Source organism: Clavelina lepadiformis, chromosome 4 (genome assembly GCF_947623445.1).
Source record: "Clavelina lepadiformis chromosome 4, kaClaLepa1.1, whole genome shotgun sequence".
Lineage (NCBI taxonomy): Eukaryota > Metazoa > Chordata > Ascidiacea > Aplousobranchia > Clavelinidae > Clavelina > Clavelina lepadiformis.
Window position 1 is genome coordinate 10,563,896 of NC_135243.1, and position 20,078 is coordinate 10,583,973.

The 20,078-nt window shown below is 34.9% G+C and overlaps 3 protein-coding genes across 6 annotated transcripts in view; 2 read left to right on the top strand and 1 right to left on the bottom strand.

The window, feature by feature from the left end:
• LOC143451322 (nuclear pore complex protein Nup85-like) overlaps positions 1 to 20,078 on the bottom strand; it is a 28,372-nt gene that overhangs the window by 258 nt on the left and 8,036 nt on the right. Inside the window, exons 10-19 of the mRNA XM_076951779.1 lie at positions 13,525 to 13,572; positions 7,381 to 7,503; positions 6,880 to 7,011; positions 2,162 to 2,248; positions 1,942 to 2,042; positions 1,459 to 1,676; positions 1,183 to 1,268; positions 969 to 1,101; positions 745 to 844; positions 221 to 341 (exon numbers count right to left, since the gene is read on the bottom strand). Of these exons, the coding sequence (XP_076807894.1) occupies positions 221 to 341; positions 745 to 844; positions 969 to 1,101; positions 1,183 to 1,268; positions 1,459 to 1,676; positions 1,942 to 2,042; positions 2,162 to 2,248; positions 6,880 to 7,011; positions 7,381 to 7,503; positions 13,525 to 13,572 (1,149 nt within the window). The remainder of the gene's footprint in view (positions 1 to 220; positions 342 to 744; positions 845 to 968; positions 1,102 to 1,182; positions 1,269 to 1,458; positions 1,677 to 1,941; positions 2,043 to 2,161; positions 2,249 to 6,879; positions 7,012 to 7,380; positions 7,504 to 13,524; positions 13,573 to 20,078) is intronic.
• LOC143451323 (melatonin receptor type 1A-like) lies at positions 1,941 to 6,865 on the top strand. Of its 2 annotated transcripts, XM_076951780.1 has the most exons (8): positions 1,941 to 2,583; positions 4,501 to 4,607; positions 4,750 to 4,845; positions 5,099 to 5,298; positions 5,518 to 5,710; positions 5,898 to 6,055; positions 6,207 to 6,402; positions 6,470 to 6,865. In XM_076951780.1, the coding sequence occupies exons 1-7, from the start codon at positions 2,401 to 2,403 to the stop codon at positions 6,395 to 6,397; spliced, it is 1,128 nt and encodes a 375-aa protein (XP_076807895.1). In that variant the 5' UTR covers positions 1,941 to 2,400; the 3' UTR covers positions 6,398 to 6,402; positions 6,470 to 6,865. The 2 variants fall into 2 exon arrangements, with proteins under 2 accessions (XP_076807895.1, XP_076807896.1); XM_076951781.1 differs by lacking the exon at positions 4,750 to 4,845.
• LOC143451325 (uncharacterized) lies at positions 7,924 to 11,791 on the top strand. 3 transcript variants are annotated; one of them, XM_076951785.1, is made up of 5 exons: positions 7,924 to 8,006; positions 9,379 to 9,505; positions 9,984 to 10,098; positions 10,365 to 10,457; positions 11,046 to 11,791. In XM_076951785.1, the coding sequence occupies exons 1-5, from the start codon at positions 7,993 to 7,995 to the stop codon at positions 11,252 to 11,254; spliced, it is 558 nt and encodes a 185-aa protein (XP_076807900.1). In that variant the 5' UTR covers positions 7,924 to 7,992; the 3' UTR covers positions 11,255 to 11,791. The 3 variants fall into 3 exon arrangements, with proteins under 3 accessions (XP_076807900.1, XP_076807899.1, XP_076807898.1); XM_076951784.1 differs by lacking the exon at positions 7,924 to 8,006 and adding an exon at positions 8,184 to 8,659; XM_076951783.1 differs by lacking the exon at positions 7,924 to 8,006 and adding an exon at positions 8,189 to 8,598.

The following is a 20,078-nucleotide window of genomic DNA, read 5'->3' on the forward strand; positions in this document are numbered from 1 at the left end:
TCAGCTGGTAACCAAACAAATAAGCAGAGTATCAATGTATGAAATAAGTAGGTTGTGATAAATATCATATCAATAAGTAGTATGTAATAAACAAGTGAAATGTATCAATTTAGGTTCAAATAAGTAGAGCCAATGTATATAAGCAGTACAAAAACGTCAGTTATTTCAAACAAACGAAACACACTTTAGAGCATAATGCCGTTATAAATACAAGGTTAACCTTTTGCTTTTGATCAAGAACATTGAGGCAAGCAAGTAAACCTGTGGTTTCCTCGACATCGTAAATTAGGTTATTTCGTTCGAGTAACGGCAAGCAATCCATCAAGAGTGAAGGCCAAAAGCTGTGATAAAGCACATTCAATTCAGATCCATTGAATATCGTTTAAACTAAGAAAATGTTTTTAACAGTAAAACATGAATTTCATAGACGTTAACATATGGTTGTAAACTTGTAGTTGTAGTCAATGTAGCGGGTTAGTTAGTATTCGTACCATCACTGGTAACAAAAATCAACCGAGTGTACTGACTGTTAGACGCCAGCTGTCGTTTACTTTATGTATAATGCAGGAGTCTTTCACGCATAAACAGGTTTAAGATAGGGCATTTTAAAATATACAATGCCTTCAAAAGAAAACGTAGAATGAAACGGGATAATAAGGCAGCGGTAATAAGCTTTGGAAAAATTTTTTTTTTAGATATTTAGCGCGGAAGTATCCCTGTTACAAGACTTGAAAGAAAGCTTACTCTAACGGAGCTTTTCTTGACATCAGTAAGTTGAGTAGCAGCTGACCAGCATCCTTAAATTTTTCAGCAGCATACAACTTGTGAAAGTCTCGGTATTTGCCTGGAAATGTATCAGACACAAATAATAATTCATTCAGAAGTGCAAGGTAAAAAGTTTAGTTGAATACACACATGAAATTTTAACATAGCAATGAAAACTGCTTGTTAAAAGATGAATCACACACCTAGAAAAGTCAGACTTTCGGACATTAGCACTGAACTTCCAAGGTAATCAATCAGATCTATATTTGAAAAGAGGCCAGTCCGTGCGTATTCCTTCAACATTTTATCTGCAATGATCATAGCGAATGAAGAATCCTAAAAATATACAATAAAATAGTTCTACAGGTGTCATGATAAGCTAGATGGAAAATCAAAAAAAATGGAGAAAATATTTACATTTGCCTTAATGCACCAAGAAAGTGCGGTACCCAAGCGATTATGTTGCATTGACTTCATTTTCATCTGTCTACAAATGCTCTCAACTAGAAACAAATTCAGGATAAACTTGCGATAAACCATAGCAACAATTTCATTCGGTTGTTAAGGATCTAAGAACTGAACTGTAATGTTTGTAGCAAGCGAACAGATTACTTTACTTTTCAAGATGATGAGATTTGATATCGAAAACATAATAAACCATTACCATGTTTACTTGCCAAAATGTATGCTTACCCTCTTTTAATAGGCCACGTTTCTCACAAATGCGTATTACTTTAGCTGCTTTTTTTTCTGAGCTTAAGGGTATCCGCTGCACAAACAATCCTAGATAGTGATTGGACAAGGAACCACAGAACGAAAGGTAATCTACTACAACTGGCCAGAAAGAATCAAAATTTGACAGACTGCTAGTGTACTCCACAATAAGATGTTCTCGTACATTTGTGCCACTTCTGCAAGTAATGTATCATATACAATTTATACATATCATTAATCCTTATCATATATACAGTGTAAGGTTTGTTAACATCACGTAATAAATGTAAATTCAACAACCATGCAACCAATTTAAATGATTCAATGTAGTTTCTGCAGTGTACATATTTCATCAAAAATATCTAAGATAAAATAAATAAACATAAATAAATATATATATATACACGCAAATAAATTTAAATTCAACTGTATAAGAGTTAAATGTACAGGAGCCATTCTTACTCAGTGATGCTTAAGGGCACAAGATCACAATAATGTAGTAAGTCAGCAAGATGTGTTGGCAGCCACCAGGTACCCAAGTGTTTGCAACATTCTCGAATTACCTATCAGCAACCATAATGTCAAAATGTCACAAATATACAAAAACCTAAATTTGTTCATAAATTAATGGGAGATGAACATTCAGATTCTATGGAGCTTGAAAATAACTGCAAATTCCAACCTGAGACACATCAAATTTGAAAGCAGCTAACAATATTCTATCCAGAGGTCCCAATTCCGATTGACCACCAAATATGTCAATAAACGCCTGCAAAATAACAACAATTTTCCTTTTATGGAATTAGTGTAGACACTTTAGTAGTATTAGTATGAGAAATAAAACGTGTCACAGTTAAAAGTAGGAAATTCTTGTTCTGTCTTCTATGCAAAAATCCTTCACAAATAGTCATTCAAAGTGCAATGAACAGTTTGGTTCAAAGCAATAACTTTGTTTTAATAGATATCACCTCGCAACCTTTGCATGTAACTTACATGGACAATCTGCAAGCAGAAGACCAGCATATTGGGAAAGTCATCAGCCTGTGTGTTTTAATGGTGATGGGAATAATTGGAAATATGCTTGTTATTGCTGCGGTTATGCAAGTAAGTTAATGAATTAACTTGTAATGAAAGTACGTGTTTGACGTATTTTTTTCTACAAATTTTATGTCCATACATATTTTGAAGAAATTCTAAACAGCGCATAAAAGAAAATTTTGCAAAGAAGTAAAATTCAACCAAACATTTCGGCAAACTTATGTGTAGGAGAAAATACTGTACAAGCGTGCCACTTTGCATGGCCATGTGACTTACAGTTTTTGTAAACTAGCGAACCACTAATCCTGCCTTTAGGATTAGCAAGACACACTTCTTAATAATAGCTTACGTCGACACTGTTTTAACAATGTCGTACTTGTGTGCCAAGAAGGCAAAGAAATTCATACTGAAAATACACTTCGATGATATTCCAAAGTGGAAGCAAGCTACCACATACGTTTGCATGTTGGATTAAAATTCGTTTTTGACTGCCGTATTTTGGTCACCATGAGTTATTTCTTGTTTATGTTACAGTTTGCTCATGCAAATCACAGTTTTTCTAGTTAATCAAAAATTTTTATCTGCACAAGTACAACACTGTCTGGACATCAAATAGTGGACAATTTTTAACAAAAACAAACACATTTTAATGCATTGGAAACCACACAATTTTAACCGAAAGCCAAACGCTTCTTTGGTTTTCTGTGGTTATGTGATTAAAGAGGAATGAACTCATATTTCGTAGTATGTCCAAATAACCAGTGCCGTATTTGTTTGCTGTTGTTTTAAAAATGTGCAAGGAGTTAAAAAAACAAACAACAACGAATAAAGGCTTTGCTCCCAGGCATTTAGCCTACAGATACAGAGGCCAGACTTAAAGCTAACTGCAAATATTTGGGTTTTTCCAATCTACCGTTGGCTCAGTCATTTTAAACAGTTTACTCTGTCAATGCCAGACTTTGCAATATTTTGCCCATGAAAAACATTTTTCAGTAATTGCACAACAGAATTCTATGATATGCATGCGTTTTTGACATACTTCAGTGGTGGGAATAGTTATGTATAGTATGTGCAGGGCCGGATTTAGGTATTATTGGGCTATAGGGTAGTCATTTTTCAGGGGCCCTTTATGATGTTATTGATTTTAAATATCGCACCGATGTTCCTGATAAACTTCATAGCTAGCACTTGAGACAAAGACCTGTAGGACCTTACACCTTTCTAATTAAAATCTTTCGTATAACAGAACTCTTTCGTCATTATTAACATGTCTATGCTAAAATAAACAAGTATAAAAAGTATACAACTAAAAATGCTGTTGCCATCTAACATCTTAAAATAGTAATAACATTGCCAAGCCAGTAGTTTAACTAAAGTTTTCCTTTTCCAAATGAAAACATGTTAGTTTTAGGACAAATTCAGACAAATTCATTAATTAATCAATTTAAAATACAAGTTTTTCCAAATAATAACCGTATGCAAAAAATAAGCAGCCCAAACTGGATTAAACATCAGTGACAAATGTCTTCATAAGATGTTGATTATGACTAATTTGATGTAGGAGATAATTGCGTTTTCTAGGTGAACTCTTGCTCTACGCTATGTCCTTGAATTCCTTGAACCTGATATATTGTTTTTAACTTTCTATTTTCAATTAAGCTGAATATGCTTTCCAATACTGTACTTGCCAATGCTTTGTGGCTGTTTGCTATATGTATGTTATGACGCAACATCACTCATCACGTGATTATAACATGAATCTGAAGCTTCCTTAGTCTAGAAATTATTAAACAGTATGGGCTATCGCTTAAAACGAACAAGTAGCTTCTATGATAAAATTTAACAAATAACAAAATTAAAAAGGATTCGTTTCGGGCATCCGCTGGGATCCCAGGGCAATGGTGAATTGCAGGGCAAAGTGTAGTTCATTTAAATATCATGTCTATATTCTGCCTATTTTTCATAGAATCGTTTTAATTACAGGAGAGGAAGCTAAATTTACCCGGAAACTATTTCATTATCAATCTGGCAATCGCTGATCTTCTCATATCAGCAGCTAGTATGCCAATCATTCTGGATAATCTTATAAGGTGCCCAATTTTTAAATTCATCAAGTAAAATTTAAATCATTCTTAGCTCTAATTATGTGAGATATTGCACAATTAGAAATATTGACCGTTAATGTTTATGTTGGGTTGATACAATGGTAAGACTATAACTTGTCTCACACAGAGACCGATTCTATCCAATAGAAGTTATGCATCACAGCCATAAATTTTCCTGTCAATTTTCAGCATATTTGAAAGCAATTACAATACACGCTACATGGCAAGTAAAATTATTAGCAATTAGTAATTCAGTTTTTTTTATGCCGTCTCTGTACATTTCAGCATGCTTTTATAAAATGCTGCAGCTAGAAGCATCCTGCCTTGCTGTATTTACTTACACAGAGGAATTGACAAACATTTAATAAATGCAAGATAATATCTCTAAGACTTGAGAGCAAAACACCTCTGATATTATAGTTCGAACAAAACTTTTCCCTAGTAAGCAACGGCTGATCTAAATAAATTATTTTCAGGTTCAGCCTTGCATTTATTGCAGTGAATCGTTATTATTGTGTGTGCAAAAGTGCAGCATATACTCGTTACTTTACAAAACGGAATGTTATCACAACTGTGATACTGATATGGGTATGGGTATTAATCATTAACTTTCCAATTATGATTGGATGGTCCATTCGTAATAGTTCGAAGAATGATCAAGGCAACTCTGGAGATGGTAACTAGCAGTTTCTGAATGAAATCAAATACAATTAAGTTTTCCAATGAATTTTTGTAAATAAAGTCAATGCCTAAATACAAAAACTACCACATTTAATTCCATTTATTGGATACTTTCCTTGCATCATTGTGTACGTAGTTAAGCTACCTGATTGAATCATTTTAAAAAACTTATAATTAAATGCATCTAATTTATACCAGTATTCTCTTTGTTAAGGCTACTACCCATTGTACCCTAAAGGACATCCACCTGTGATTTATGATGTCAATTCTCATGATTGTATGCTTGGGATAGCTGCTCAACATGGTTATACATTTTCAAATGGGCTTTATGCCATGGTGATTCCACTGATGATTATTGCAAGTTCTTACATATTGCTGTTCATCAACATAATCAAATCAAGACGAAAGTATGTGACATTATCTATATATGCAGTTTCAAAAACACCGCCTCTAAGGCTCTAACTAGATGCCTTTCGCAAATTTTCAAAGACATGCTAAATCAAATATATATTTATGGATCACCAAGTAGTAACTAATAGTGTTAATGGGAAGGAATGATAAATGAGTTAATAGTATATCGCTGTTTGGTGTTAGGATTCAGATTTCTATTGGAAGTAAGCAACTGAAGAAGAGGTATAAAAAAGAAAAGCGAACATTCATTATGCTTGTTACGATTGTGGTAACCTTTTTGATATGTTGGTTGCCTCAGATAATAGACGATTTGCAACCCAAAGTCATGAACAAAAATACAAGTAACAGTCAAGCTATAATAAATTGTTTACTTAGAAAGTAAAAAGTAGCTATACTATAATTTATTTGATAGTTTTAAGCATTACTTTAAAGTAAAAACTTTTCTTTTCATTGTTTATTAGAACTGATTTATATGGTTAAATATTTTAACAGCAATAGAAGCTAAACAGTTGGCAATTAATTGGCTTGCACTAAGCAACAGCGTAATGAATCCCTTTCTTTATGCATTGCTGAATAATGCATTTCGGCAAGGCTACAAAAACATCCTTATTTCAGTTTTTACCTGGGTTGGTAAATGCCCAACTCGGAAAAAGCACACCAATGAAATTTATGTTTCTACTTGATGAAAGTAAGTGGAGTACTGGTTGATGTATGCCGCACATAAAAAAGTAAAACATTGCAACTGTGCATTACAGGTGCTTTCTACAAAACGGTAACAAATGACAAAGTTGGACCTGGGATTACAAAAATGACAGCTTATTTGAAACTACTACCATGTTGTTCAAAATTTTACAATATTTAAATATTCATTTTACTGTAATGTTTTACTGTAAATATTCATTTACTGTTTTTAATGTTTAATATTTTGTACCAGTTGACTGTTAAGAGCCTTTGGGCATTTTTTATTGGGTCTAGCAGGCCCATGCATGAAAACTTTAGCAGGTGGGCAGTATATCACCTTCCAGCGGGCGATTTTGTCAAATGTGTATCGTTTCTTAATGGTGTATATGCCTCGCCCAGCTAACTAACTAACTAACTGATTGAAAATAAAATATATTGTACTTCTGTGATTGATCATAATGTGTATTGACACTTGCATTTTCACCTTTGTGTGATAATGTAGTTCAGAAACACTGATGGTTGGATTCTTGAAGTACAGGTATGATATGAGCATTTGATACCATGATCCATACAATTCCGTTAGCTCTTGAATAATACCTTCATCTCCACACAATATCTGGAAAATAACGTCTATAGTCAAGGCATTTCGTAGAAGTAAAACGATAAAACAATATACAAGTAGAAAGTTCATTAATCCGACTGCATTTTTGCAAAACTGCAGCTGTACTTTAGAAAGCTTTGACAGTAAGTTAAAATCATATGAGAAATTCTGGTTTTGAATAAATGGTAATATATAACACAATAATAATAATAAAAGGTGCTCAACTGGTGATGGAATTTTTTAATTGTAATTTAATTCTATTGCAAAACATAGTTGACGCTAACTGACTAAAACACAGAACACCAATATTTTTCAAATGAAAATTCGATGGATTGAAAAGCAAATAGTTGCACATGAGAGAATGAAGTTGCATACAAAACTCACCCTAGACAATGTTTTTAGATTTGGCATGGTGTCAAAGTCACCACCATAAAACCTTTTAATGCATTCATCGTGCCAGTGCCTCCATTTCATCTCAAATTCATTCGTGGATTGGCTTTGATGATACTAAGGAACACAACAAGGTTAAAATAAAAAATTTCTGAAAAATGTGATGATGAAAGTGCCACTTATATATTTAATGACACACTAACTGCAATAAATATCATGCCTAACATATTAATAACTATGAATATTAATAGCTAACATAAATCTTGGTTTTCAAAAGCTATAACCTTGTTTTTGTTTAAAAAATGCCCAGGTATAGTTTCCATACTTAATGAAAACACTCTTTGAAGTATTCTTATACGGAAAGGCATCATGTATTGTTATAACAATGGAAACTGTACTTTAAACAATCAACATCTATTGTACTATTTCAACTTTGTCAAAACTCAGCTGAATTAACTTTGCTTGGTCAATAGAAACAAACACAGCAAGAGAGGTATTTAAATTGTCCAACAGTTATTCAAACAAATACTTCTTAAGGTTCTTTGTGATTTAAGTCAGGTTTATTGCTTGGTACTGATGTGATACAGTGTAAAGTGTAGGAGTCAAATGGGAACTTTGAGGTATAAGATTTAGTTTGCAATATCCTTTTCCATTTGTGTATGAACTTACAAGTGAACTTACTTAACATTAAGCTAAAATCAAGAAAAGTAGCTATATCTTCATGTTCAGCTATGTTTCATATCAAAAAGGTATTGTGGTTCATTTTGAGCTCAATGTGAGTAATGTATTTCTAGAATGGTAAAGGAACATGACCTGCAAACTTGATATGCATATAAACAAATGGAAGCTGTAACCATTAGTTAGTCAGCTTATAACATGAACAAAGTAACTTCAGCACTTACTAATTAAATTATCATTAAAATTGTGTTTAACACGCTAATAGATTAATCAAGAATATATTTTCACATTTATTTTCACAGTTTTTAACTTACTGAAAAAAGTTTATGATATTGTAGCAAAGGAAAACATTGCTTGTTTGGACGAAAATTCATTAAAACCTAAAAAGTGCATGACTAAAACCATGCAAAACAAGATAGAACCTTCTAGATCACTCCTCAATTCTCCGTATTTCCAAAACGCACTAAAATTCAACACTATTGAATCCAACAAGTTAAGCAAAAAGAGGCGGATACTTGACAAGGATGAATACCTGTACGACATTTATTCTGCGAAATATCCATGAAATAATTATGGTCTTCAGTGTGCTCATGATGTAGGCAACTGCTTTATGATCAAAAATTTGTTTTAACTCCATCTAACAAGGTTATGATCTAAGTCAGTGCTTCTCAACCTCTTCTAACATTTTTCAAACAACTATGTTTAATAGTTACGGTCAGTTATCAGTACTTCCAATTTTTTTATGCTAAAACCTAAACTGAATAAAAATAAAATACTGCATGTACATTAATTGACATTTCATCATTCTATTCCATGTTTTGTAAAGACAACACTTTCCACAATAGCTATCAATACAACAAAGCTTCTTTTCAGAGTAGAAATAGGGCAATTTTGAACACGAATTCAAATATATTTTCGAAACAGCCATTGCAAAGTCAGACTAACATTAACACTATATTACTATAAACTCGAAACCATCATTACCTGTTAAATTGATGAATTTGATGAAAATTAATGTTATAATTTATAAGTAAAATCAAGAACAGAAAGGAACTATCCCTCAGAGATTGTCATTCGACAATGAAAGTAATGTTTTCAATTTCAAATCACACAACAATTTCTTGGGATAATTTTTATTTATAAAGCATGACTTAAGCAATACTCATAGGGCGAGCGTAGGCTTACATTTCTAACGAAAAATGACATATAAAAATCAAATGGTTATATCATCAATGTCAAACAGGGGTTGGGAAACACTAACCTAAGAAAAGATTTTAAGAATTTCTCAGAAAACCAATCATCACAAATTTTTAGGACATCCACCAAATATAATCGAGATTGGGAAAATACGCAGAAATGGCTAAAAGATATAAAGAAATCATCAGGAAACTCTGATTTGGAAAAATATAATGCATATATTGAACCAAAGAGCAAGTTGGAGGTAAGTTTGTTTTTAACTGTGATAATTAATTATTGTAAATGGTTTGCAAATATGTTATATTTTAGCTACACAGTCCATTGTAATAGTTTCATGCAGGTGCATTCTATGCTACGTATACTACAACTGGTGCTGGTAGCATGCTTTGCAAATGCTATTTATGGCAACTAGCAAAAGATTGATAGGTTAAATTATTGAAATCTACTATAACATACTGTCTACTAAAGCGTAAATGTAAATAACATATGGGGTAGCATTTTTAACTTTAAACTTAAAACCAAATTCTACCAGAGCTAACCTTCTTCGAAACTTTGGGAAGCCCACAGAAAATATTATAATACCTACTTTCTGAAAGAATTTTGGAAAATGGATCCGCATTTTGAGTACTAACCTACAAATGGAAAAAATTAAATCCAAAATCTAAGTTAAGTTTCATAACAACCCTGAGATAACATATTTTTTTTCAATTCTGCACAAAAAGGATAAAGACAAGGTACCATCATATTACTTCATGTATGGAATGCGAATTGGAGAAAGACCACAGCTTATGAAAAACTTTTTAGGCAAACAACCAAGAACTGAAAAGAAAAAAAAGGGTAGGACCAGGATTTTTAAATTATACTCTTTGTATGAAGTTAAAACTTTGGATACAGAACAGATTCAATTCAAATCAAAACCTTGGAGAATAAAAATCAAACCTGAAAACATAACAATCAACATTGGTATTGTTTATGGTGTTTCTTATGTTTTCAGGTCCCACAATATTGGGACCAAATTTACCAACAACTAATCACTATTCTAAATTACATTTTACATAATATCAGCTCTTTTCATTTATAGCTAATATCACTCTTAATTACAGACATTGGTAACATGAAAGTTGTGGAGCGTGAAGAAGATAACAATATGTCGGAAGCATCTTATTTCACAGCAAGTAGTAGTCAGCTAAAAAAAGGTATAATATTGTCACAGAAAATGATACAACTATCTCCAAATAAACTCAAAAGTTCTCATACAAGTTTAGTCAAATTAGTAAACTACTTACTTACAAGAAAACTATCCTAAGGAATTCAATACGTTAACAATCATGCAAGTTTGACAAAGTTAAAAAACGTGTAAAAGACAATTTTTTTGAGAAGTGTAGTTGTGAATTTGAAAGGCAAAGCTATTCTTTGTACAGTATTACAATACAATGTGATGGATCATAACTCAAACCTAGTTTGCTGCTAAAAAGCAGTTTGTTGCAATAAAGCCTTGTATGCATCTTTTAATATTATTGAATTCACCACTGCCAGTACCAAGTAAGCACCATCTATTGCTTTAAGAGGGTCAGAAATAAATCTTTAATGTAGATCACTCCTAATTTTTTTAAAAGTCTTATGTAGCACATAAATTGATCATGGATAAATATATGCAAAACTGTCCAAACACAATTATCGTAATAAATTGAGTTTTTTTCTGAGACTAGTTGTGCCCACCTCTAAACAGCACAAAAGTAAACACTAAACAGTAATATATTGGAAACATAGATTTGTTTTTGAAGATTTGGCAAGAACGAAGAACAATCAAATCATGGTCGGAGATAAGGTTGTCATTCAAGTTCCAATTGGCTACAGACAATCATGCATCCGAAAACATAACTGGTATGACAAATGCACAAGCTCCGGAATGAAGCAAGAAAACGCAAGAATACCACAATATTATCAACAGAAATATAAAAATGTTATTCTACAAGACGATATGTTCACATGAGAGTACTAAGCATACAGAACCTACTAATGCTCTCTACATGCTTTTTACAACTGCTACAGAAAACAGAATGTATGTCCATCAATATATACAATCATGATGCCTTGACTTTATCTGATGAGCTAGACATGCGTCATTGCACAAACATTTCAAGCTGACGGTGACAATGCAATGCATCAATGAAATGCATACTTTTTCCTGACATTATAAAGAACTTTTAATCCCTGGCAGTAACAGAAGTAAAACCGGTAAACAGTAAAACCAGGAGTATTTATTTCTTACTAATAAAAACAAGAAATGTTGCATTTCATTATGTTTTACAACTTGTGTGCACTTCCAGTTTTCCTGTGTAACTTAAATATCTGAGTGTGAATGCAAAATAAAATCTGGAACCAATGGAAGAAAAAACAAGGCGCAATACCAACAACAGTGCATTTATAGCATATGTTTACAAACTAATTAGTCATAATCCCACAATCCAAAAATGCACCACATTTGAACAAAGAGAAGTGCAAACAAAAATTTATTGTTTAGGTAACAAACAACCACTGTTCCGTAATCCGAGACATTTCTAATAAACGTTTGTTGTGTCATTCTCATATTACGTTTGAAGACAAAATGTCAAAGAAACAACGGTCTTTCCTAGTGTACCTTTAAAAAAGGTTTTGCTTCAGTGAGCTGGTAGGATATCTCATTGTTACATACTAGCATTATCGATCGATGTTTTATTTGCTACATGTTACATGTTACATGCATTATGATTCCACGTGACTTAATGTGAGGAATAAGTTACGTTTTCTAAGTGTTTGAAGAGTCTTAGTTAATTACAGCCAATTAATATGTGATTTGGCATACCAAAAGGTTGGGTCAGGTGCACTAAAAATGAAGAAAAAATGGATGACGTTAACGAAAGTTGAAAATACCTGGCATAAGATAAGGTAACGTGCGCTCTCATTTTGCATTTTGCTCAATAAGCTTAACTTATGAGTGCTCTTGCATGTAAGTTTTTTAGTTCAAGGGACAGAAATGTGATGACACTGTACTCAAAATGTTCTTATATACAAAGTCACTATAAGTGAAATCATTTCTATGAGAAGAAACTTTGCAACAGGTGCCATTAAACATGAAATCTCTCTATAGCCACATTCACTATGTAAGTGAATTCCACTGCAATTAGGTTAATTAGACATGATTAATATTCCAGAGTAAGTACCTTTGATTTGTTGGTGCAGCCTACCAACTTGTTCAAAATTGCGGCACTAGCTGCAATACACCCTTGCCACAGTGTGCACCTCCTTTTCCACAATAGAACTAGAACCCGAAGTTTTAAGTGTATGGGCCACACTACAATTATACTTATGCTTAAATTTTTTATCTCAAAATTTCTGATCGGCTTGGCTTAAATGGATTAAATAAAATTGGCTATACTATTTATTTCCTCATCTTTTGACAGTTTAAACTGGGAAACTTGATTAATAACCAAAAAATTATATTCAATTACATCAACCCTAATTGCGAGACTGGTCGGAGAATGCACTTTGAGCAAACCTATTCCGGAGAATGCTGTTGTAAAAAATGAAAAATTCTGAAGATGAATACCAGCCAATATAAAGTCAAGTATTACGTAATTGATATTTATTGATCACAGGTTCATGAACGATACATAAGTTGAGTAATTACAATTTGACCTTAAGGTTAACACTTTTATTCCCATTTTCTTGTCCTATAAGGGTATACTATATTTTTTATTCCATTACTTTATTGGCAAAACATCTGTAAAGTTCCACTGTGAACAAGTGATGTTAATGTTACCATCATATCATAATATTTCTGCAACCCTAACAATTTTGTAAAATAGGCACCTACAAGACACAAACATATATTCGAAATAGCAATCCCTGGACTGTGAATTTCAAGTATTTCTTCAACTTACATTTTGCAACGCTTCCTTACTGCTGGAGCCCTGATTAACTTATCTGCACCCTTTCTGACAAACAGATACTGCATTTGTCTTTTGGCCTTCACCCAATTTAGATTCTGTTAACCAGAACCACATATTACGCCTTTTCCATAACACTGGTGGTGTAGCACCACCACCATCAAGTATCATTCCAAGATTGCATAATTGCGAGTCCAACACTGTGTCATTACATCATGAAAACATACAATAGAGCTAACATGAATTTTGACAAGATATACAAGTCCTTATTGCTAAGTCATTGTAGTTTAAGTACTACCACCAATCTGTACACTTAAAGGTTAACGTTACTTACCGAAAATATAGGCATTTTTCTCAATAATTCATCAATACTGGCGAAGGGCTGAAAATAGAAACAATATTACCACACACGACTGCGTAAAGTTGGTTGGTTAACAAATGCCAGGTTACAGGTAGTGGCAGTAACTGGCAGTGTACAATAAAATGTGATACTCTGCCACACTAAAGAATAAAAATATAACTACATGTAAAAACAAAAGTATTAAAAGAAAAAGGCATGTCATAAATTTAAAACTTAGCAATCCTAACTTCTTGATACTTGAGTTGATACACTTCAAAAGGGTGGTGAAAACACCCACCAACTTTAACAAGATGTGAAAAGTATTAGAAATCCATACCAGCCATATTTCACAAGCAAAACCAAAATTTTAAGCACTATTTTGTATTTGAAAAGCAGTATTAAATATGCACTTACTCAAGTAAATGTGTATATAAGTAAATCCATTTAAATTTAAGAAAATGTTTTGAAATAAATCCTTTTCAATTGGATTGACAAGTGAAATTTGCATGACCCATCTCTGCCACTGCATCCGTGACATCTCAGGACCAAGCAACAAACAAGAATAAAGAACAATATTTGCTTTCTTTGCAAGAACAGTAACCCTTCGCTGGTGTTTCAAAAGAATAGGACAAGTTGCTGTATCTTTAAAAGGGCAATGAGAACACCGGCCACCTGGCAAAAGGTTTATTTAAGCAGCGGTATTCAAGCTTGCCATAGCAGATTGTGTGATAACCAAGAGGCAGTAAGTGATAATCAACTGGTTTAAGAGAAAAATACTGACTTGTAGGTATTTGGATAAACCTTTACAAAATTTTGTGTAGGGTATGTGGAACCTAGGAAGTACAGTTTTCAATGAAAATGATAAAGTACAAGTTTTTCACCTACATGCTACAGCACTGCGCTCGTCTGACATTAACTGAGATATAGATATAGCTATAGATATAGCTAAGTTAAACCAATCCTATGTCAATGTAATGATTAATGCAACGCTCCTCGCGGTCCCTAATCAACGCCCCTTGCAGCTTTATCGCATACCTTGCAATCACGCCAATGATGCTCTCCGTTCAGCTCCTCAGTTCTTTTCAGTTGCGTGATTACGATTTACCATTCTAAGAATACCAGTTTCCTTTTATGCTTTTGTCTAAATTTACTTGTTGTGTTGCAGCTTAGTTTAGTTCTTGTTTATTAAAGCTGTATAATTAAAGGATATAATTATTTATAATTGTCTGTTCAGTTCAATTTAATAAACAAGAATAAATGTCGTCTACAATAAATGCTTTCAAGCCTTCTCGACTAGAGATCGATGTGAACTCGGACACTGCCGCAAAATCTTGGAAACATTGGAAAAAGACATTTGAGAACTATACCATAGAACACGAAGCGCAAGAGAATAGCACGGCACTTAACAAACTACGTTTATTGACCAATTTCATTTCTGCAGAAATTTTTGAGTTCATAGAAGACTGCACTACGTATGAAGCAGCTGTCGAAATCCTTCAAGATTTGTTTGTCAAAAAACCAAACGAAATTTTTGCTCGCCATTTATTGGCGACCCGCAAACAACAAAACGGCGAATCTTTACAAGAGTTCATGCAAGCTCTAGAAATCTTAAGCAAAAACTGTCAGTGTAAGGACGTTTCTGGTGAACAATATCGAAAAGAACTATGTAGAGACGCCTTCATAAATGGAATTTTATCACCCATTATACGACAACGTTTACTGGAAAACAGCACTCTTGACCTTGAAACAGCATTCGACCAAGCAAATGCTCTGAATACGGCTCATCGGAACTCGTTGGCTTATAATCTACCTACAACGATTGCTGCTGCGGAAACGTGCAAACCCCTGGTGACGATTCCCAAAGAACATTCAGAAACTTCAACCACCAACATGTTGCACTCTCAGAATTTTGTTGCAACGTCGAATCGGAAGAAGTGCTACTTCTGCGGTTACAACTACCACGAGAGAAAATATTGTCCCGCCCGGAATTCATCATGCAACAAGTGTGGTAAGCTTGGACACTTTATGAAAGTTTGTAAATCTAAAACAGGCTATCAAGTTTCTGCAACTTTAACGCCAGATCTACGCTTCTGTGCATTGTGTCCTTACAACTTATCCGCTGCAACGTTATCTGTTTTCATAAACGAAAGAAAATTATGTGCACTGGTGGATTCTGGGAGCTCTGACAATTACATAAGTAACAAAACTATACAGTCGCTACGCCTTAACGTTTCACCAACGCAGCAAACAGTATCAATGGCGCAATCGAAGTTATCCTGTACGATAAGTGGTTTCTGCGTTGATGATGTTGCAATTAACAATCAAACGTACACGGCTGTAACCTTTGGTGTCATGGATCATCTCTGTGCGGATATTATACTTGGCCAAACTTTTCAAAAACAACATAAGCGGCTCGTAATTGAGTATGACGGCTGTCTTGAAGATTTTGTTATATCTAAGTCTTCTTCTTGTGCACTCCCTGCTGCATTAGTGCCAACCGAAACGCTATTTCCAAACTTACCTCAGAATTGTAAGCCAATCGCTGTGAAATCTCGGCAATACAACGAAGCAGACAGAAATTTTATTGCCGGCGAAATCAAGAAATTGCTCGAAGATGACATTATCGAAACCAGCCGTTCACCCTGGTGTGCCCAAATTGTTGTTGTATGAACTGGAGAGAAGACACGTATGTGCATTGATTACTCGCAGACGATCAATTTGTATACAGAATTAGACGCATATCCTTTTCCCAGAATAGATGCGATGGTAAATCAACTTGCAGAGTATAGCACTTACTCTCGATATGATTTGAAATCCACTTACCATCAAATTCCTATTCTCTCTTCGGACCGTAAATACACTGCATTTGAAGCAAACGGTAAATTGTGGTAGTACAAACGTATCCCATTCGGAGTCACAAACGGTGGCATTAATTTTCAACGTGCCATCAACCACATCATTGAAGAAGAAAACTTAAAAGACGTTTATGCTTATCAAGATGACGTAACTGTTTGTGGCTAAAATCAAGATGAACACGATCTCAACGTAAATAAGTTTCTAGAAGCCTTCAAGCGTCGAAACTTATCATTTAATGAAACCAAAACCGTCAAGTCTGCTCCTCACATCAACGTTCTAGGTTACAGGGTCTAGCATAAACTTATTCAGCCAGACCCAGAACGGTTAAAACTCCTTCAAGAATTTCCTCTTCCGCAAAACAAAAAAGGATTACAACGAGTCTTGGGAATGCTGGCATATTACGCAAAGTGGATTCCAAAATTTTCCGACAAGGTGAAACCACTAGCAACAGCTGACTCCTTTCCCTTAAACGACGAGGCTTGTCAAGCATTCAGCAATCTTAAAGGCAAGTTAATGAATGCGTCCCTTCAGTCAATTGATGAAACATTGCCGTTTGTAGTAGAATGCGATGCATCTGAAGTCGCCATCTCTGCCACATTGAATCAAGGTGGTCGTCCCGTTGCTTTCCTCTCTCGAATGCTCCACGGGGCGGAATTATCGTATCCTGCAGTAGAGAAAGAGGCGACTGCAATTATCGAAGCCACCAGAAAATGGAGAGATCTCCTCCTTCGTCGACATTTCGAGCTCATAACAGATCAACGATCAGTGGCGTTCATGCTGGACAATCGCCGCCGAACAAAAATTAAAAACAACAAAATTCAAACCTGGAGAATGGAACTTGCTTTCTTAAGTTATACCATTCGCTATCGACCAGGTAAGCTAAACGTCGTCGCTTATTCTTTCACCAGAGCGTACAGTGCATCCGTGAATCAAAATTGTCAAATCAATGACATTCATGACATGCTGTGTCACCCAGGTGTAACAAGATTACTGCACTTCGTTCGAACAAAGAACCTGCCTTTTTCCACTGAAGAAGTTCGCAAAGCGTGCTTGAACTGCCGTATCTATCAAGAATGTAAACCCCAGTTTTATAAAATGCCTCAAATGAACCTCATCAAAGCAACAAAGCCTATGGAACGTGTTAGTATCGATTTCAAAGGACCTCTACCATCTAAAGGTAAAAACAATACTCACAATTATTGACGAGTACTCGAGGTTTCCATTTGCAATACCATGTCCGAACATGCACTAATAAACTGTTGTCGAAAGTTTGAAACTTTTATTCGTACTTGTAGGGTTACCTAACTATATTCATTCAGATCGAGGTTCATCATTTTTGTCAAAGGAACTACAATCCTATCTGCATGGCCTTAGTATAGCAACGAGCAGCTGTACTCCATACCATCCTACTGGAAATGCTCAAGTTGAACGGTACAGCGGTATCATATGGAAAGCCGTAACACTTGCCCTGAGGTCAAGGGGGCTGAATGTTTCTGAATGGGAATGAGTGCTTCCCGGTGCATTGCACTCGATCCGTTCGCTCCTATGCACCTCAACTAATGCTACACCGCACGAAAGATTTTTCGCCTTTAACCGACGATCAGAAAATGGCACGGCTCTGCCATCGTGGCTGGTGGGTCCAGGCAAAGTATTCCTTTGTTGATTCGTCTGTTCAAGCAAACATGAGCCTTTAGTCGATGAAGTTGATTTGGTCGACACAAATCCAACGTACGCACGTGTCCGATATCAGGATGGAAGGGAATCAACGGTCTCTTTGAAGGATCTAGCGCCTTGTCGGCCGCACGAGATTGAATGTGAACAACCTGTCACTGCTACACCGCAAATCCAAAATACTCGAAACATTTTTAACAAGCCTGAACAATCCGCTGAAGTGCCCTTAACTTCAGCTGAGCAAATGGTAATCGAACCGGCAGAGATTCGTCGGTCGGCCCGCAGCAGTAAGGGAGTGCCTCCAATCAGATATGTTGCCGAACCATAGATTTGTCATACGCTATTGTTGATGCGTTGTACTGATGCGCAATTGTTGGTATTGTTGACGCGATTTGTTAACGCTATTGTTGATGCGTTGTACTGATGTGCAATTGTTGGTATTATCGACGCGTTTTGATTTATTTAATTCGCATGTTGTATTCATTTACGCTATGCTTCGTTGTTGGGCCGGGAGAATGTAATGATTAATGCAACGCTCCTTGCGGTCCCTAATCAACGCCCCTTGCAGCTTTATCGCATACCTTGCAATCACGCCAATGATGCTCTCCATTCAGCTCCTCAGTTCTTTTCAGTTGCGTGATTACGATTTACCATTCTAAGAATACCAGTTTCCTTTTATGTCATAATGTCATAATGGGAGAAAATAACATGTGCCAGTCTAAGCTAAGTCACAAGTTGTAGGCAATAGATATCTAGTCAGTTGGTACATGACTGATAGTGGTAATTGTAGGCAAATCAAAAACTGTTTCTAAATTATAACATGTTTGCAGTACAATACTGATCGTCTCACAGCACACATCTGCTCTATAGTTATCGCAATGAACGGATCGAGCAATGGAAGTAGCTTATCAGCTGTTGGATACAATTCTAACTTCATAGAGGTTGTTTGTGTTGTCACTGGTCATCCTCTTTGATAGTGAAGTAAAGCGCACCCAATTTTTCTGGTGGATGTAAGGAATTCTTCTCAATGACACAGCGGCATGAGTACCAAAATGTTGCATAGTTACATCAGCAAGATACTGTGAAACTCTAATATGACAAGTCACATCAATGTATTCCACAAGATCTTGAAGCAATCGGTAATGTATTTAATATAATTCCTTCCCTTAACCCTATTTTATGCACAAGGGGCCTTTGGCACCTTCTTCAATTATTATGTTTTGAAATAAAACTGGAAAACAGTAATAATTTGAAAGTATGTGACTTTTCCTGAAAATTCTCTGTGCATTTGTTGATTTTTTAGACATCTTCGTCCGTTAAAAATAATTTGCAGAATTTTTTTTTATTTTTACATGAAGTAATGGCATTTCTCTCTGTGTGTTCGGCCGACACCAAAGCATGAAACCTTCTTCACATCGATGAGGTAAGTCGGCCTAACACATTAAACCGTTTCGCATCACATTTTTATCCGGTCGGTATGTCGGTAACAATTACAGGTCAGAAGAGGTTTTTGTGAAAGTCTCCCCTATCTAAAAACTGATGCACGACTATCCTTTATAATTGTCAGTTTCAATGAGCTTGTTAAATTCGACATAATCTTGCAGTTTTTGTTGTTAGTCTTGTACATTTTGCCCCCTTTTCCAAACTTTGAACTAAAATTCTGCTTTATTACATCCATTGCGTTTCACATGAGTGGTTATATTTATCGTTGTAAGATCTTTTGTTGAACCATGGCATCAAAAACATATGCTTCGAGAGTTTATGAAACGCAACAGGCTGGATCATTGATCACTGGAAGATATTGCATAACAAGCATCTTCGGCACCCATGTAAAATAGGGTTAAAAATATGTTTCCTAGAATAGAACACTAACCAACCAGTAATTGCTTTAAACATGATTTCAAAATATTAAAATTCGTCTTGTAAGATTTTTGTCTGCAGAGTTTTTATCTGGCACATTTTTGTCTGCAAATTAGGATTATTAATTATGTTGCTTTACAATTAACTGCAATGATATTTTG

What these genes read in the sequence shown, in the direction of transcription:
- LOC143451323 (XM_076951780.1), top strand. Translation starts at nt 2,401, where the DNA reads ATGAACAGTTTGGTTCAAAGCAATAACTTTGTTTTAATAGATATCACC. An exon ending in TCAAGGCAACTCTGGAGATG is followed by an intron (nt 5,299 to 5,517) that starts GTAACTAGCAGT and finishes CTCTTTGTTAAG; the next exon opens with GCTACTACCCATTGTACCCT. An exon ending in AGTCATGAACAAAAATACAA is followed by an intron (nt 6,056 to 6,206) that starts GTAACAGTCAAG and finishes ATATTTTAACAG; the next exon opens with CAATAGAAGCTAAACAGTTG.
- LOC143451325 (XM_076951783.1), top strand. Translation starts at nt 8,456, where the DNA reads ATGACTAAAACCATGCAAAACAAGATAGAACCTTCTAGATCACTCCTC. An exon ending in CTTGACAAGGATGAATACCT is followed by an intron (nt 8,599 to 9,378) that starts GTACGACATTTA and finishes ACAAATTTTTAG; the next exon opens with GACATCCACCAAATATAATC. An exon ending in AACCAAAGAGCAAGTTGGAG is followed by an intron (nt 9,506 to 9,983) that starts GTAAGTTTGTTT and finishes CTGCACAAAAAG; the next exon opens with GATAAAGACAAGGTACCATC.